The sequence below is a fragment of the Buteo buteo genome, chromosome 13 (assembly GCF_964188355.1).
Source record: "Buteo buteo chromosome 13, bButBut1.hap1.1, whole genome shotgun sequence".
NCBI classification, from domain to species: Eukaryota; Metazoa; Chordata; class Aves; order Accipitriformes; family Accipitridae; genus Buteo; species Buteo buteo.
This window is the reverse complement of record NC_134183.1, coordinates 14,702,022-14,721,666: the sequence shown is the minus strand read 5'-3', so window position 1 is coordinate 14,721,666 and position 19,645 is coordinate 14,702,022. Positions and strand designations below refer to the sequence as shown.

General features: G+C 45.8%; 1 protein-coding gene across 5 annotated transcripts in view; it reads right to left on the bottom strand.

Moving 5' to 3' along the window:
• NDEL1 (nudE neurodevelopment protein 1 like 1) overlaps positions 1-19,360 on the bottom strand; it is a 30,001-nt gene extending 10,641 nt beyond the window's left edge. For 2 of the 5 annotated variants that reach the window (XM_075044855.1, XM_075044851.1), the window contains exons 1-7: positions 19,269-19,360; positions 9,570-9,667; positions 7,949-8,102; positions 6,557-6,705; positions 5,331-5,467; positions 3,012-3,185; positions 2,098-2,189 (exon numbers count right to left, since the gene is read on the bottom strand). In XM_075044855.1, the coding sequence (XP_074900956.1) occupies positions 2,098-2,189; positions 3,012-3,185; positions 5,331-5,467; positions 6,557-6,705; positions 7,949-8,102; positions 9,570-9,655 (792 nt within the window). In that variant the 5' untranslated portion in view covers positions 9,656-9,667; positions 19,269-19,360. Of the gene's footprint in view, positions 1-2,097; positions 2,190-3,011; positions 3,186-5,330; positions 5,468-6,556; positions 6,706-7,948; positions 8,103-9,569; positions 9,668-16,664; positions 16,794-18,504; positions 18,680-18,760; positions 18,920-19,268 lie in introns of those variants that run through there. The other 3 variants (XM_075044852.1, XM_075044853.1, XM_075044854.1) reach the window with 3 other exon arrangements.
• Positions 19,361-19,645: the final 285 nt, after the last annotated feature.

Below are 19,645 nucleotides of genomic sequence, written 5' to 3'. Positions count from 1 at the left end.
CAACGAGACGCTGAGCAGACTGCCAGCCATGACTCAGTTCCACTAGGGCTCAGATTTTAGGACATATGAACTCTCAGTTAATTACCTAAAACAAGGAAGCCAACTCCTAGCAGAAGTAACCCAAACTTCTTGCTTCAGCAGCTGCAGTAAGGCTGGCATAAGCTAATCAGAAGACTAAGACAGGATCTAAAGCAGAACCTCAAGTTTTAGAAAGGACTGTGTATTTGGAAAGTTGAATTTTTTTCCCCCATTCCTTTCTCAATCTTGGCCTGCAAAACAAAGCCAGTTTCTTAAGCCCCACTGATATGTTTCAGAACCAGAGGTGCTACAGTCACAGCATCAGAAAGAGGAATCAAAGGCAGCAGCTAAGCCTGTCTCTATGGTCTGTACCTCATCTCCACTACTTCCAAGCAAGCCTGGTGAGATCTTTTTCCCCTATACAAGATGACAGTCTCTGCCTCATCTACCAACTCCTGGCAGGAGGGAGACCAAAATCCTGATTCTCTCCTTTACTTCAGAACGTCACCTGCCCTTTCTGTCATCCATCACAAACTGACACTTAACTTGAATATCCATCTGGTCTAGCAGAAAGTCCTTGCAACTACTGGTTATGTCCATCCTGTGCACGGCGGCATTCAGACATTTGCAAATGCATGTACTGGAGACAAAAACTCATCTCCCCAAACATGGGGTTTGGTCCTGCTCCAGATTGAAAAATATTCCATTAATAAGGCACTGACATACTATCACAACTAAGTGAACACTATACAGTTTTCTAGAAATCCATGTACGCTTACTTAGTAACTACACAGGCAGCTACCTATCTCTTGGTCTCAAAGCATCTATCAGCTGGAAATAGCCAGTGTGATCTGTGCCAAGTGACTCCCTGTCTCAGCTGCAAGCAAGAAAGCTGAGGGGGAAATTCTTGTAGAGAAAGGGAGTCTAAGGCTTGGGACGAGGCATCCTGTGAGTAGCCAAACCCAATGAAATCCTGAACATCCTACAATTGTTACTAAACAAATGCGTGAACTGGAATTTTGTATCAGTGGCAGAGTGTGTGTCTAAGAGCAGGCTGGGAAAGAAGCATGCTTATTTGGCATTTCCTGTCCTTGCAGAGTAATCACACAGGATTGTGATTAAGCTCCCTAAATCCCCTGCAGACTCTTACTCACAATGATCCCATTTTAAATATGTCACTCCGTAACCCCGAGTCGCCCTGCTGCCCTTTCAAACCAACTACAAGCTCACTGGCTCCAAATGCGAGCAACGAGGTAATTTATTTCAAACTTTGGTAAAAACTGCCTCTACTGCAGCTATTGCCATTCTCGGTGTTAACCACAAGAGAGAGAGGAAAGCCAGCACTGGAGGCTAGACACCAAGGCTATCCATGCTTCCACTCAAAACAGTAACCACTGAGGCATGTCACCAAGCTTCTCATAACTCAAAAGTCATGTCTTTGTTCAACTGGAAAGCCTGGCATCCTAAACAACACTGTAACAGATGCTTAAACCACTTCTTCCCCACTTACAGTGGGTAATCCCTTTAAAGGCTCACACATTTCACTTCTCCATCAACTACAGATGGGAACATTTGGCTTTCTCCTGATTTATTTTCTCACTTTCTTATCAAAGGTTTCTAGATTTTTTTTCCCATTTTCAGCACCTGTTGCAGATCTCCTAAGGCACATGAGGAGACACTGGCAGCATGATCTCAGGTCCTCACTGGTGTACAGCAAGCACCCAGACTCCAAGGTCCAGCTCTGCATCTTTGTCTCATTACAGAGGAAGCTGCAGGCCCCATTTAAAATAAGAACAAGTAGCTGACGGTGTCTAACCGCATATAGTAAAGTGCTTGAAAAAATTCTTACTCCAAATATGAATTTTGTTACTAAGGTTCTGATGCCAGTTTGGGGTGACATGTTTTATAAATCAAGATAGTTAAAAAAATATGTATCACATACTAAACACTGAATGTGGACGATTTGGAAACTACAGCACGTATTCAGCACAGGCCAAGGCCTTGTTGTAATTGAGCGCAAGGATGAAAGCTCAGTGACAGCAGCACAGAGCTAGGAATATTTCGGTTCAGAGCACTCACCCCCACTTTCCGTAACAGATCTCCCACAATGTTGAGTGCAGATATTCTAGCTGAAGGAGTAAGGGGGCTGGTACCAAATCCATTTGGTATAGCTGCAAACACAGACACATTTTATTATATGCTCCACTCTGCCACAGTTGGGTTTGCTTTTTTTTTTTAATTTAAATAAATCAACTTCTACATAAAAAGGTAAATCTAAAAATCTTACTGCAGACTCTTTGTACAATTACCCCACAATAACACACAGACTACATTATCACTAGCCATGGAAAAATTAAAAGCTTAATTCCTGTCCACTGCCCTCTTTCCCATTAGACCTACACGCAGAGTTCATGCACTCTGCATCTGCAAGGTTATTGCCTGCAATCCATCTAATCCAGCTAGAGCTTTCTCTGGAATCTACTCTTTCTAATTTGAAAAATAATGTATTAATCCTTGTGACTGTCCAGAGCCTTCCAGATGGGGAAGGGGAGTGGACTAACATCCTGCTGCCTCACAGAGAAAACAGGACCTCTGAAAAGTATGTGTGGTAACAGAGAATCTAGACTGTCAAAATTACTGACCCCTGTTTACCCACCACTGCTACTCCACATTTAAGCAGAAATATCAGTCACTGCATTTCCCTGCAATCCTAAATGCTCTACTGCAGGCATCTACTGCAGAGTGCAAACACCCACCTCTCCCCACCCCCCAAGCAGTATCTAAGCTTCACTGTCCTTTTCCACGCTATTTACTCATTGTACTCCTTAAATGCACCCGATGCTACCCCAGGATTTAAACACACCTTATGCAATGCATGTGGGATCCACACGTACCTACATTTACTTCAAATTCACAAACAAGCAACTGGTCTGAAATTGTTACCAAGCTGAACATACTGCCAAACAACTAGACACAGTTTCTATGAATTATACCTTTTGGGGAAGGAAAACTGTTTTCTGATCCTTTTCCAACGGGCGTAGCTGGCAAGGAGAGAGACGCCTGGACAGCCGAATCCATCTTTTCACAGTCTAGAGTCGGAGAACTGGGTGCTGACTTTCGAGTGACTTCTTGTTGTCTTTCCCGTACTGCTAGCTCTTGCCGTAAATCTAAAAGTTGAGAGAAGAAAAAAAAACAAAACCCCCAAAATACAGATTAGTGACTGATTTCTATAACAAATACCCTCTCCATTCATTTGGGAGGGAGGAGGAGGAGACACTTTGCAACAACCCTATATTAATTGCCTGCTGCTGGCTTTCTCCAGCAGTGAGGACCCCCACCTCAGAGCAGTCACAGCCAAATACCATCACTTCCCATTACAGCTGGGAGTAGAGAGGCAGCAAACAGAGCCCTCCTCAGACCAGAGAGCTCCATGGTCCCAGCGAGCATGACAGGTGACTTAGCCTCAGTGTTTTCCCCATCTGTAGTGCGAGTCCCATGGAAAGTCTGTTACAAAAACTGTAGCTGGTCACAAATGACTGCTGAACTACGTTCAGCTCCTGCTCAAACTGAGGTTGGAAAAAGGGAGGAATGACCTATTCTTGTGTTTCCAATTCCCCACGTTATTATTCCACTTAATAATCCACAGGACTCCACACTAGCCAAAGACAGTCAAAGGGTTGTATCCAGTTTCTTGATGCCTCGACAAGTAAAAGAGCAAACTGGAGAGGCCGAGTAGTCCAAACGACAGGGAAAGAGACTGGAGATTAGGAAACCCATGTTTTATTCTCACCTCCTCTCCAGACTGCTGCTTACCCTTATCTTGTCCCCTCCCATTTCCACACATATTTGCTACAAAGAGCATCCAGCACAGCTCAGCAATGAATCTACAAAATCCTTAGAAGGGACTAGATGCAAATAAACAATATGTTACAAGGCAGTTGTTCCTTTTTGGGTAGAGCAACTTAATCTTTCACAGACCTCTTATTCCTTGCCTCAATTTGGTACAATGTGCAAGAGCAAAATTAGTTGTACATTACAGCTTTTAAAGTTATCATAAATATTTAGAACTGATTTTAAGTAAAACAGCACAGCTGAAATGCAAGTCTATTTGGACTCCTAGAAAAGGATTTATGGCTGTTCAATCAGAAATGTTGTATTTCAGTTTGACACCATATCAGTTTTTAGTGGCTAGTGTTCCTGCTTGCTGTCAGGAGGAATAACATGCAGCTTTGCTACCCTAACAAATGCTAAAAATTTCCAAGTGACTCATCCAAGAAACAAGATGTCTTTTTTGTCGATTATTCCAGTGTTCTAGAAAACAATCCCCTAGGTTTTGCTGGTTTTTCCAGTACTACTGCCCTAACTCCAAATTACAATACATACATTTCCTCAGAAAATACTTAATCACCTTTTTCATACTTATTATAAAACTGCTGTGCTTCCAATAGAGGCTTTCAATTTGTGGGGCACAAGCTTGCTTCAAAGAGGTTCACAACGGAGAACAACAACAAAAAAAATCACAGCCTGTTGTCAAGTATGTTGTCTTACACTGAGGTCTAGGCCTTAACTGAGGAATTATTTTAGAAAGCTTCACTAGGGAAACAAAGTTGAAAACCACTGATCTCTAAACTACATTAATGGCAGGCACAGGCTTATGCGCAGATCATCCCCACTATTAAGAGAAATCAGTTTCCACCAACCATTAAAAAAAAAAAAGCTTCCCCAGCACCCTCAGTGTGATATCCTACTGGGGAAATCCTACTGGGGAATTCCCAACTCCCGATCATATCCCAGAACACTATCCCAAACACCTCTGATCCCACAGGTCTAACCACAGTCTTTACTGGAATATCTTAAATAAACCAGGCAATTTCCAAGAGGTTTAGAAGGAACACAAGAGACAGGATTTTTAAAGAAAGTTATTTAACCATTTATCATGCATTTCCCTGTCATCTCCTGTGCTTTCCCTTCCTATACAAGGCATAAAACCACAGCGAGTGGGAACTTTTGAAGCACACTTCCTCAATTCTATTACATCTGTGGAACATAGTATTGTTGTACTTACCTGTGTTAAAAATCCTGAATGAATCTGGTATTAATTTTGCCCTACATGAGGAAATTTTTTCTCCTAGCTACATTGGACATACAAAGAATAGAGAGCATACTGTTAGTAATACCTAATGCTTACATTACACATCCAGTTCAAGTCTCATTATGTGAGGCTTTCTATAAACATGAGCTTTGGTTGCTACACTTCTCTCTTAGCAAGCCAACAATGTACCAAGACACAGAACTAATCAAGCAAGCCATACCTCTCGCTTCATCCTTTAATCTCTGTACAGAAACTAGCAACGATTCCTTGTCATCCAGTTCACTTTCTAAAAACGCATTTCTCTCAATAGCTTGGTTCAGCCTTTGTTCAAAGTCTTCCAATGAAACTATTGTTGCCCTAGAAACAAAATCCAGAATATTAGGTTCTTCAGCTCAGACAACATAAAAGAGTATTCAAAAACATAATAGAAGAAAAATGTTAGCAGGGCCTACATTCAAGTTAGTCATTTGAAAGCTATGGAAATGCTTCTTAGAAAGGACTAATAAACTCCAAAGCAGGAGAATAAGATGAAAAGAACATGATACCATCCGGCTCTCAGAGATGTACCAAAGAGCTGGGAAAGAGCCAGTCCAGCGCACCCATCTCCATTTTTCCCAAGTCATGCTCCAAAGCCATACATTTCATCAGTGCATTAGCTCAGGTGGTGCTGTACTCTCCAGAGCTCTGGACAGGCAACAGCCCAGCAAATGCAGAAAGCAGGGCACTGGGATATTACCTAAGACCCAATTTGTTCCATGATTTCAGTGGGATAACTCATGTGTGTCAAAAGTTAGTCATGAGGTTAAGAGCCTTGTGGAAACAGGGCCTCAGCTCTCAGATCTTTTTGCCAGATAGCCAGAGGCTCATTCCTGGTCCCACTGAATCAATGACAAAAATCCCATTCAGCAAAATGGAAGCATGACCTACTCCCAAACTGGGTGTTTCTAACAGCAGCTTGTTCACATTATGCACTTATACAGGACACAGTTGTTCCCTACAGTCATTAAGCTGTTATGCAAGGGAAGAGGAGACTCCTTTGGCCTGCTTTATTTAACAGGGACTATGTAAAGCATTAGCTTCTTACTTCAAAGGGGCTTTGAGCTACAAGGATCACAAATATATTATAAGAGTCACCTAGCTGGAAGTATCAAAAGCAGTGCACTGGCCTGGTTTGCTCTAAGCCTGCTTGCACTGTTTGCTTCTCACAAGAACATGAAGCACTTTCCTCCCTCTGCCTCTCTTGCTGTAACATAACGCTACCAGCTGATGGAGGTGAACTCCAAGGGTAAACTGCACGGTTCAAAGAATCAAATGTCTTGGGGTTTCTTTGGGGTTTTTTGAGTGTGTGTTATTTTCCCTTTTAAGGAGTAATAAAATGATCAATCTGAGTAGCAAAGAAAAGATCTAGTGAAGACTTTAAGGAAAGAAGAGGTTTGCAGCCTTCACCTCTTTGCACGTTCCAAGTCATCGTTGGCCTGCTCCAGCTCCCTCACATACTTATGCAGCTGATCTTTAATGGCCCGTGTCTGGCTCAGGTCATCCTCTAACAACGACACTTGCTTGTAACTTTGTGCATACTGGTGCTCCAGTTTCTCCTGAAAGAAAGAAGTAGCAGATAAGTATCAGTCGCATACACTCTCCAAACCAGCAGCAGTAAAAGGGGACAAAGAAAGTAACATACTCCCTGCAGTCTGCTGATGTGGGATTGCTGGTAATACAGAGAAAAACTGGAGAGTTAGAAGGAACATGCTCTGAACATCAGAACTAGACACAGTATAAAATCACAGATGCTGCATTGTACGCAGACATCTCACCACGACACAGCTGGCTGATCAGAGATGCATCCCTGCATCTGTTCCCAACAGCCTGCACTGACAGCTGCTCTGAAGCCTCAAACATCTAGGAAGCCAGAGAGAAACCTAACTGCACAGCCTCCCTTTCAGTGCCTCTCCCTTGACAATAGTCACACTGTTTCCAGAACTTGTCTGACATTGCCATTAACAAAAATGAGAGCCACTGAAATCTGTTACAAAACCTCCAGGTCCACAAGCTCATCTTCAAAAGCCTGGAAGAATTCATTCCCAAACATGCTCTCACCAGCTCTGAGGGTATGGGTAGGGGCTTATAGAAGAAATACTGACGTTATAAAACACGTACTGACCTTACAGATTTAGCTGGGACTGGATGCGCATACAAGTAATGCCATAAACTTTATTTCCACTGGGTAAATTTCCAACCTTTGCCTTCGCTAAACCAACCCAACCTCCAAAAGAGGCAAGAAATTGTTAACACAGAGGGATCAATTAAAAGTCACCTTCTGCATATGCAGATCCTTATGCAATTCCTGTCTCCACAAATAGGGCTGTTAAGAAAGAATCAAGAGATTTTCTCTGAAAGATATGCACAAATCACCCATCTTCACCTTTCTTTAATGTCTCATAAAACCAAGGAGACCTTCTGGGCAAAAAAACCTAGTATGCCAAGAAAGATGATAACACAGTGGTCTGACAAAACATGCTTGTGTTGTGTACCCTGTTGCTATGATGTTGCCAGTGTAACTAATAAAGCTACTACTTGGCAAAGCCTAAAGAATTCAAACAAATGAGCACAGACTCCATGAAAAGTTTCATAATGCGAACAAGAAAAATTCTGCCAGAAATTTCCCTGCTAAGTTGCTGGCCTTATTTGGAGTACATGCCATACCCAAGTCTGAATCTTAAACAGACAATTTCTTTACTTCATTTGGATATTCAGTGGCCAAGAACAGATCAGACAATCTAAAATGAGATCCAAGACATATCTGTAAGAAGAGGCAATGCTGTTACAGAAAAGACCTACCTTTAACGTTTCCACTTCATACTTCAGTCTTTGGTTATCTGCTTGCAAATCTCTATTCCTCTGCTCAGCTTGCACTAGCTGTGCCTCCAACTCAGCTTCTAATTCTCTGCTTCCCTCCTGAAACTCAGCCAGCTCTTCACGAGCTTCCTGGAAGCTGTGAGGAAAGGATTTAATCAGTTGAAAATCCAGTATCTCCCAAGTTAAAACAAAATCCACAGCTCTTTTAAAATAATAAGCTGAAAAAACAAGAGTTTTGAAGTACTTAAGTGTCATCCATAGACCTCTAAGGGGAAAATGAAAAATGGGGAAATAGAGGAATTACATCATTAAGCTTAGCTATAAAAGGAAATTAATCCTCTTACATCAAACAAACAGCTACATTAAATGCATGTGTGAATACAAACTTGTATCAAAGCTATTTGCAGGATTCATGGGAGGCTGACAACCACTTTGTACTCCATTAGATTTTACTGCTAGTAGGATAGAGTCAATGAATTAAACTAACATTTAACCCGGTTTTGGTCAAAAACTGGAAGAGAGAACAACAGTTTCTGGATCTCTGCACTACCTGGAAATTTAAGGCTCTTGAAAAGCGGGAAGGTTTGAGTCTTAGGGTATTGAACGCTGTGGCAGGAAGCCAGCACATACCTACCTTATACTGCTGCAAGTTATTAAACACTAAAAGTAGCCACTCCACATACTTTGCTTATTAAATTTGCATCTTTACCATATGTAGTAGCTCAGCTTTTAGCAAGCAGCAGAGAAAACTAAAAAGGTTTTAGGAAACAAAATATCCACTGGTGTCCAAGAGAGAATTTTCTGACACCCCAAACCAGCTTAGGTTTCTCCATGTGGACAGGACCCTCCACATGCCCACCCCCTCCCTAAAAAAAAGGCACCAAAACCAAACAAAACAACAGCTTGTACCTTGGGCTCTCTGGTCTTGAGAGAACTTTAACTGGCTTCATCTCAATTGCACAAGTAATACTGAATGCAAGGAAAGCTTTCCAAAGAAAATAAACTGGGAGCCTCCAATGCCCCCCACTCCAGAAAAACCCCAAACCCCACCCCCCCCAAGAAGCACAGCATTACTCAAGACAACAACCTCTCTTGTCATTTTTGGTAACAAAAAGCCCTGTGTCCCCTAAAAGATGCAAACCAGTCCATGCCAGTACAGGCTGGACTACGAGCTACAACACACTTCAATAAATTGCAGCAGACACCAAATCAGCCACATTTCACACCAGTAATTCAACTAAAAGAAGCTTGAGGGAACAGTAATGATACAAGGCAAGCCCAAAGGCACCTTCTTATGATAAAACATCAAGATACTACTTAAGGCAGCAGTTTAACTATAAAGAGATGCACATCATCGCAAAAGGGCTCTGCTCTTGCTCAAACACGCTTGAAACGTAGCCTGGAGTTCACAGCATGGTAACACTGTGCAAGAAACAGTCAGCTCCCACAAGGCTGGAAATTTTAAAGCTGGATTTAAAGCTGGAAATGCAGAGATTCTTTCTAAAATATCTAATACTATCTTGGTGCGGCCTTGCAGAGAAATAGATTAAACAATGTTCCAGTCATTAAGAACCAAAACCAGCCTGCAAATCTACAACAGTACCTTTGTTTGTACTTCAAGGAAAGCTCTTTCCAATACGCAGTTTCCTCCTTTAGACTCGAAAAAGCCGGGATTTCTTCAGTGTCCATGATCAATACAACCTGCAGGATACAAACATAAGAATACACTCAGGATAAATAGACAGGCAGATCATCCCCAAAACTGCTCTAAGTACTGGGCTTCACCACCACGGCCTTTCTAACAGCAGCATCCAGTTTTGGCACCCACAAGCAGGATGTTAACGATCCCTAACAAGCATCATTCAGCACAGAGACCTGCCGCAACAAGCAATGTAATTTTATCCAGCTTCTGGAAACGCTCATGCTGCAGCCTGAAATGAGACCAGAAATTTTGGCTGTATATTGTACCTACCACTGAAACAGTAGTTAATGCCACAAGCCCACTTAGGACCACAGCTGGTAAGGATATTAAAATTTACAGCTATCACAGTTTCCACTTTCGTTCATAAAATGTTCTTAAAGAGATTTTTGCCTCCTGTTGCCAACATAGCAATGCACACTACAACTCCTATTAGAGCTGCAAAGGCACGTAATGAATGAGGACAAACACTCTGAGGTCAACCGCTAACACGCTGTGCTATGGAGATTAAAATTCAATTTACTCTTCCCATGTTGAGTCCTAGCTAATTCCTGCTTTTGTGTAAAAAGCATGCAGGTAACAGAAGTTATCCACGTAGTTTTGCTCCCTCTGTCCTCTCAAACAGACAAGAAAGACCAGCCTCTCTCATAAAATTACATGGTCACGTCATACAACAGTGCTTCCACCCTGGAAGTGTTCAGAGGACCAGTTTCCCACACCGAGGCAGGCGGACCACACTCTCTGGATGAGGACCTCCTTTCTTCAGCTGCTTGGACCACTGGATGCCATTTGCATTGCTGCTCGGCTATTAGCTGGTGTAAGAAATGCAACCCAATGTGTACTTTTTATACTGCTGCTCAGGAACGGAGCAATACACAGTCCGGTGGGACACAAGACTTCTGAGGCTTCAACACACACCAGGACTCAGAAGCTGAAGAAGATGATGAAGTGGTGGTCATAGTCCTGCCATACACAGCAGGACCAAGAGAAATGTTCAGATAAGCACAGTTCCTGACTGCAGCCAGGAGATGCACCACACCATGTACCATTTCTGAGCTCTCCCCAAGCAATCCCACAACTCTTCTATGGGTAGGGATCTTTTTTTTCCTCCCCAAAAGCCAAGACTCAAATTCTGTTATTAATACCCAGAAAAGAATAAGGTGAAACCAAGCTCTTCTCTCCGTAAGGCAGAGGCTTTAAACAACGCTTGCATCAAGCTCATCAATCAGCAATAGCTGACCTAGAAGTCCTGACTTTCACACTCTAACAGCCATCAATAGCCAACACTGTCCCTTCAGGCCTAAAATTGTCACACTAATATGTCCTGCATCTCAGTGACCCACATTTTAGAAACCTAAAAGTGGGACAAAACAATCCCATGCTTTCATCAGAGGGCAGACAGGCTCATTTCAGAGACTGGCATTTAGCTCAGAAATAAAGTGAGGCAGAGCTGGCACATTTGTTCTTCAGCTGAGACAGCAGCTGCCACAATCCAAGGGCACGAGATCACATTTATACAGAGGGTGCTAAGCACCTCAAAACCACCCCAACTCTCGCACTGTGTTTATTTAGCTTTACAGCTTTATTGTAGAAGCAAGTTTGCCATGAATCAGGTCTCCATGCTGCCTGAGAGAACTGATGGTGTTTCATTTTCTGCATTGCCCTGTACTGAGAAACTAAAACACATATGTGGAGCCATTATAATTCCCCCTAGCACATACACTTTCAGTGCTGCTGTACCTCTTCAGATAAAAAATTTCTTCGGGTGTACTTGCTTGCACCTGTTACCAAGGCTGCTTAATCACAACACAAGGACAAATCATAAGTCCTATGCAAAAGACTGTTTACAGTGGAGGTATAGCCCATGAATCACCTCCCAAACTGTGGCGGTTTCGCAGCCGGGTGCATTAAGGAAGGCAGACATCTGCTGTGACTCAGGCACGCGCGTCAGGCAGCTCCTGAACTGCAATTTAGATTGCCAGGAAGAGGTCAGCTCAGCTCGGCTACCGCTGCGTGGCTGCGTGCTGTCCATAACATCAGTCCTGCACTGATCTCACTGAAATCATTTCAGTAAAACCTTCTCACCTTTCCCTTTAAGGCACTCGGCTCTAAACCGGTGCACTCAGAGAGGCTTAGATCAGCAAGCAGCACATTTTCCCCAAAATAAATGAGGCATAGCACAGAACAGGGTCAGCTCCCGCGGCTCCAGAGGAGCTGACCTCAAAGGGTAAACAGTCAGTAAACCACCCGTCAGCAAAATTCAGGATGCGTTTACAGAAAAGTTTGTACAAGGAAGTACCTTACATCATTTCCTAGAAGTAGAAGAGATAAGGTACGCCTGGGCCCAAGACTCCTTCCTGTCTGCTGACCCGGGGCACACCCTTGGAAATAAACATCTGAGGAATCCCTGCAAACAGGCAGTCTGCCTGAGAAGCGGGAAGGGCTGTCGGGGTCCCACAAGTGCTTACAGAGTCACTAGCTGCTGATGCAGAAGATAGTTTTTGCCCCCCTCCCTTGTCAAAAGACCCTTTCCTTTTAGAACCAGAGGGAGGAGATTCAACCCTGCGGTACTTCAAGCCCCTTGGCAGCAACTCTTCCTTCCCAAACCCACCCCGTGGGAGCAAGCTGACCTTTTCCAAGTCTACCATCCCCTGCCCACCTTGGTTAAGCAGGTGACAGCTCATGATTACCCAAGCCCGATGACTACCATCATGCCTGACGCTATCAGCATAGATTTTTGATCTGCTAACTGCATAAACACCTATACCAGGTGCTAATGCCAGTGTGCAACACTAAGGTCCAACATCCATATCACAGTTTTTGTACACAGTTACATGACTTGCCTTCCGCCACGTGCATGGGGGACAAGAGAAAGAGAGACCACCACCTATACACACTCTGCAAACCAGGTGGTTCAGGGCCAAAATACTAGTCTGAGAGTTGGGAGATGCAGACAGCTTCCAAACCTGCCACCAGCACACACGTAGCCATGAGTAAATCACTTCTGCCAACCTTCAAATCAAATCAAATCATTAAGTTTGGAAAAGACCTCTAAGATCATCAAGTCCAACCTTGGCCCATTCCCTCTATTTATGGTGCAAAAACACGGGCCTATCTAAGCATATGTATATGCCTGGCAGAAAGCAACTCCTAGGCATTATCAGAACATAACTAGACAATTTTAAACATCTCACGTGTGGGAGAGCAGATGCCCACAGAATACCAAGAGTTTAACAAAAACTGCTTTGCTTCAGCCTGTTGCCGGTTATCCCAGCTCTGGGCATTATGTGAGGAGCTGAGAACCAGCACAGCAAGTCCCTCCTATTCACGGGCTTCTTTGCATACGTGGCACTTGCAGAATCAAGCCTTTGACAAACAACACTGAGGCTTTCAGGATACAGACAAGACAATGCAGCAGCGTCTTCCAGGGAAAATGAGAGCAGGCTTATGCTGCTGCCCACTCGAATTCATTACAACACAGCTTAGCATTCACGCAGCGCCCTGGGAAAACTCAGCTACACGGGCATAACTCCAGGATCCGAAGCAGCTCTCAAACAAGAACTATGTTCAAAATGCAGTGGCTCCTTTCAAGCCCCCCCTTACACAGTCAGTGGGACAGAGTAACTCTCCACTCTTAAAATGGAACAGCTTTTCCACGCTGCAATCACTGTAAAAAAAATGCATCTTGTAGATTAAGGACTTCTCTAAATCTAAGGGGTTTTGTACAGGACAAATCTGGTTTCCCACCTCCAAAAGCATCCTTACAAGCGAGATGCTCAGTATCCTCTGGGTATTAAAAGAGCCAAAGGCTGAATCCAACTTGTAGCAGAAGTAAACAAACAAACATGCAGACAGTATTTTTCAAGTAGCTTAAGGAATCTTGCGTTCAAGGCCAAACCAAAATGTTTATCAAGGCACCTTTCAGCTAAGTCATGAAAACACAAACACAGCTTGAAGTGTAACACAGTACCCTAAAAAAGCTTCCCGGGCTCTCCATGTGACTGGAGGCTGCTGCTAGGGTTTGGATCAAATATCAGAACAAAACACTAAGCTTGAAATATAACACAATGTTTAGACTTTTACCCACCCCTTCCCACAGTCAGAAATCCACTCCTTCCCTCTCTCAAGTCAACTCAATTCACTCGATGCATCATCGTAAGGATGAGCTATAGAAGCATGTCCAAAATAATTCCGAGTACTGCTCGGAGGCAGCTGCAATTCACCCAGGATGTACCTGCAGCATCTCAAGCAGCTGGATAAACCATTCTCGCTGATTTTAATCACCCCACATTCTCCCATTTAAAACTATCTTATAAATATTTGGGATACAAAGTGAATGAATATTATTTAACCTTCATTAAGAGGTCATTTTCTGCACATAGACCACCAACTTTCTTCCTCACAATCCTGTTTGCTCAATATTTTCAGACACCAAACCCAACGAATTAAGCAAAGGCAAAGCAAGTCCACTCAAATGCGACAAACTACAGTGCTAAGACTCCCCCATCTAAGCTTTGCTGCCCCACCACTGAAGGCAATGCAAACGTCCATTGACCTTTAAACAAGTAACCACCTAAACTAGGACTTGATAAAGAAATTCTGCCAAGCTCACGTCTGGCCTTCAGTTCTTCAGATAACAACCCATTCTGGTTATCAGAGTCCCCAAAACCACCAAGTGCCATGTAATTGCCGCAGTCATCCCCTTTTTGCAGGGAATGACTCTGCTGTTGAGTGCTGGCACTGTCCAGAGCCTCCATGGAAAGCACGAAGGACTGTCAGCAACCAGGTCTTCTTCCTCTTCCCATTTTACGCTGATTCACAGACAGAAAAGCAGAAGAAATCTTGTTTCCACCATTCTTCAGCTTCTCAAACCATGAGAAACAACAAGTAACCCCCCCCAAACCCCTGAAGCTCTGGATTTTTTTCCAAAACCCAATCAGCATTCAAAGCAAAGGAACCTGAGCACTCCAGCCAAAAATCAAAGCAAATTTGCATTGTCTTTCACTTATTAGAATATGGAAAACAAACAAACAAAAGCCATGGATTAGATTTCACCAATCAATTCATGCTTGTTTTTCTCATCCTGAAATAGGAGCTGGAGGCATTTTCATACGCATTTTGGAAGACTGCCTGCATCCATCACTGCTTCAGAAAGTGAACCACTGTCTTTTCCTGCAATACTATTTTTGAACTGAATGTTCTCGGGTGAACCACAACAAATGCCTCTTTGCCTCTTACAACAGCAGCATATGAGCTTTCAGGAAAAAAAAGAAAGTCACAGAGCACAGCATCAGCACAACACTCCTTCCTCTGCTGTAATAATAAATACTGGATTTCCAATTTGGACAGCACAGGAGGAAGAAGATAACAAAATCCTACCTGCAGGAACTTTGTGCCAGGTTCAGACTAAAAGCCTTTAAGATAACCAAACACCATACAGTAGAGCCTTGTTATCTCAACAGCCGCTTGTGGAATCAGCCTTATTAATCAGATAAAACAGGTATGCTTTACACCACACAGCCAAGACCTACACACCTTGTGAAAATATGATACCCAGTGGGGCAAAAAAAACCCTTGATGAGTTAGCCAACACTAGGATAGAAGCCTTGAAACCAGAAGAAAGGTACCGATGCAAGAAGCCTCTTCTCAGAAATCAAGCTAAGACTACCAAAGGCATCAGAATTTAGTATTAAAAAACATTCATCCTTTTCACAAACATGGGAACCTTAAGACATCCAACCTCTATTTGTTCACAAGTAATACCACTGAAGCACCTTAAAAAGGAAAATCTGAAGAGGTTGGTGCTCCGGATGCAGGTTCAGTATCTGCAGAGATGAACGGAAGGTCCCCAGAGACATGCATGTCCCAGAACAATGCGGGCCTGACCACGAGAACAATTCACAGCTCCATATCCAGGAACCCCAGAGGGACGAATCCATGAACAGAACAAAAGGGTGCAGAGTAAAGAGCAAACTGAGAAGGAAAATAAGGCTGTGAAAGGATATGCTTCTCCCTGCCACAGTCTCTGCCCTCTGGAGAACCACCTCTTAGGAAAGTCAGTAAGATATGATGAGCACCAGGAGCACTGATCCTGACTCTGCAACAGAGGCTGACAGCTGGCACAAGCTGCCACATGGCTGCACACCCCCACCACCACCTCTGGAGACCATCCACCCAGTTTGCATCTTCTCAAACTCACAGTTGCCTGGTTTCTTTTTAAACCTTGAAAAATTACAGAGCATCCTACCCAGAAGCAATGAATTTATCCGAGAGCTTATGACATGCACAGCAAAGAGCTTGCAACAAATGACAGCACACAGGTCCCTTGGGCCTCCCTATTATCTCAGCAATTAATACCATCTCAGTGACGACATTCCCTGGAAAGGCAGTGGCCAGAGGGCTAAGATGCTTCTGGACACTGCAGAATGACAAGTGACCAAGAAACTTAAAGGGAAAAGCACTTTGCACAGGTTTCTTCCAAGAGGAGTGAATTCTGTTGCTTTTACATCTCTGAAGTTCTACCAGTGCCAAGGAGGGGAAAATGGTTTTGAAAAATACTACCCAAAAGCTAGTCACAGGCCAGCCATCAACAGCAAGGGCCTTAGGTCTCTTCAGTAAGCACTTAACAAGATAAGAGTTAAAAATAAATCCCCAAACTCTACGTTGATCAGGAGAGGGAAGCAGCACAATCTGCTGCTGAGCTGTATTGACAGAAGAGCCCTCGAGGGACACAATCGTATCAAGAAAAATATACTTTGATGGGTATGTCTCGTTTTGCCCATGGATGAGTGCAGTACAGTAGTGAAAAGTCAATTTGCTTGAACACACTTCATAGTTTATCTTGATTATGTTTGCGGTGTCACAAACATCAAGGAGGACTGTAAAACGACCATTTCCTTTCCGTAGTCTGTCTTTCCCTGCTTCTCAAAAATAACTGTAATAGACTGAGGGAATAAATAGTACTTTCTTGCTGTACTTTTTGGTAGTCTACTCCCAGACCTGTCTCCAGAGACAAGACTCCTTGTGGCACCAAGGTCACAGACATCATCAGTCTTGTGTTTTCTCTCCACTTTCTTCTTTTCGTTTCTCATCTCTTCCCTTCTCCACCAAATGAGAAATTATCTCACGTCTCCAACCTCTGAAGAGTTGGGGGAAAAAAAGAAAAAAAGAAAAAAAAAAGAAAGAGGGTTTTACCCCGAAGAGGTGGGGGGAGGGGGGGAAGGAAACTAAATCACTATGCCTCTGAACACATACCTTCACAATGACATGCAGGATCAAACCTGCACGTAAGCAAACCAAAAGGAGAATGCCTTGGCTCTTCCTCCATGTATACAACAGAAATACACAGCCCAGCCAGGTCTGGGCCTGAAAGCAAGACAGAGGATCTCTTCCAGGGCAGACCTAACACTATTAATCCAAAAAAAGCACTACTTAACTGCATTTTTACAGGATATGATAGGTGTGGGTAACTGGCACTATAGACCAGCATGCCTGTGCAGTCATATTGCTGACACATCAAATTTAAACACAAATAAATAAATACAAAAGCCTCCTAGTCACTTTTCTGCCCTGGGACAGCTCCTTCCTCTTACAGTTACTAATATCTCTAACAAAACACTGACCTTGACAAGGCCACCTACCCTCTGCAGTGTCCAGGAATTGTTTCGCAGGGGGCAGGGGAGGAGGGAGAAAAAAAAATTGCTTACATATCAAAGGAACTCTTCTATAACGGTTTCACATATTTAACCACCTCTCAGGGCAATAAACACCATAGGGATCCAAAAGTGCCCTCTGTCCCTCTGCACTCGTGACCAAGTCAAGACAGTTTCAGAGGGAACAGAGAAACCCTGAGTCACCAAATACTCCCAGCGCAAACTGGTCAAGAGCAATAAAGCTGGGCTGCGGGTGGCTGAGGACAGCTCTTCTCCTCCCCAGGAAGGAGAGAGATGCATTAATGGGAAGTCACTTAACTGAAGTCTAACTCTAGTAATGTATTTCCTCTTGTGTCAAATGTGTTAATCCTTTACGGCATGTCTGCTGTGATTCGGGTCAAGCTCATCAAACTGGGAGTACGAGGCAGGGACTGTTCGAGTTTGGTCATGTTTATACGAAATACAACAGGACTCACTAAGCTGAGAGGGAGGCGATAAAAGCCTCAGAGGAAAAACCCTCACAGAATTACTGAAAAATATTTGACAGAGATGTACCCTAGGCATCTGATCTACCAAGTGTTTTATGAGAATGGAGGCAAATCATACGTCCAGCTTCCTGTCAGTGACTGGGGATGGATGGTAGAAAAATAAACACCTTCAGGGACAAAGCCACCTACAAAGGAGGCACAGCGACTGCAAAGGGAGCAGCCAGGCAAGTCGCTGAACTTACTCTGCCACATGTTTCTGCACACGCACACAGTTACATCCCCTTGCATTCAGAAATCGCCCTGAGGAAGGAGCAAAGTCAAAAACAATTCACCACCATCAAAGCTGTCCTAGCTGCCCTCTCCTCCTCCCCAGGGCAGCCCAGGGACATACGGGGAGCACAGCCCACCGTGTTCAAGGGGAGAGCAAGGAAAGCAAGTGTCCTCTCCTACCACACATATGAGGGAGGGATCGCCACAGCCCCGGGGAAGGCGAGGCCTGGGGGTGAGTCACCCGCTTGCAGACCAGAGGGCAGCCAGGAATAGCTCAGGAGCTGGACGGGCTCCATAGGTTGGGCAGTTTTGGTTTATCGCATCCAAATCCTGCAATTTCGCCCTGACCCTTGCCACAGAAGCGCACCATTGGGCTGCTACCGCGGCCGCAGCCGCCCTCCCTCCCCGTCAGCCACCAGAGCCCCTGACCTGCCACAACCCGACGTGCTCACAGGCCCACGGCCGTCTCCGCGACCAGGGGGAGCGAGAGGCGATGGTGCAATAAGGAAACGCGTCTCCTTCCGAAGGCGGACGGGCGCCCACGGCCCCGGCACCGCCAGCACCCGGGGAGAGCGGGCAGCCCGGGGCCCAAACCCCGGAGTCTGAAGGCAAACCCGCGCTCCGCCGCCGAGAAGGCACCTCCACACCGGACGTGGCTCCTTCCCTCACGCTCGACTGAAAATACCTTTAAAAAAGGGGAGGGGGGGGGTGTTCCCCCGCAGGCCGCTGCTCCCGGGCAGGCACGGCCGGTCCCGGCGGGAAGGGGTGCCCGGACACCGCCTACACCCCCCCGGCCTCGGCGGCTCCCGCCCGCGGCCCCGGGCTGCCCGCCGGCCCCTCAGAAGGCGACGCGGGGTGGGGGGGGGAACCGGCTCGCTCAGGGCGGTGGCCGGGCGGGCGGAGCCCAGCCGGGCCGGCCAGTGACAGGCACTCGCTTCCGCCAACGGGAGGCGGCGGGGCTGCGCCGTCAGCCAACGGCGGGCGGGGGAGGGCGGGACCTGCCCCGTTGTCAGTTTACAGCCAATCGGAGGAGGGGTGCGGGGCCCGCAGCCCCCGGCACCGCGAAGGGCGCCCCCCCCCCACCACAACCCCCACCGCGTCCCCCTCCCGTCCGCCCCGTGTCCCCCCCCTCCCCGCCGGTCCGGTCCGGCTGGCGGCCGCCGCGGGGATCCCCGGCCTCCGCCGCCACTCACCGGGGCGCATCCCCTGTCACAGCCGCAGCATCGCCCGCCGGCGCCGGGTCTGCCTCATCCGGGTACTCCGGGGGGCGGGGTCGCGCCCGTGATGCACCGCCGGGGCGGGGGGCGGGGACAGCTTCGTCACGAAAGGGGCGGGCCGAGGGGCGGGGCTTCCCCCGGGCGGCGGGGGCGGCGGGCGGGCGGCCGGGCAGCGGCTCCTGGTCCCAGTCCGCGGTTCCCGTCCCCTCCTGGGAAACACCGACGTCCCTCCGGCACCCCGCCCCAGCACGGGGCCGGGGGGATCCCGCAGCTGCTCGCCCCCATCCCACCGGCCGCCCCCGGGGCAAGACGCCGCCTTGCCACCCTTCCGACCGCCTTTGGGAGCTGCCCCC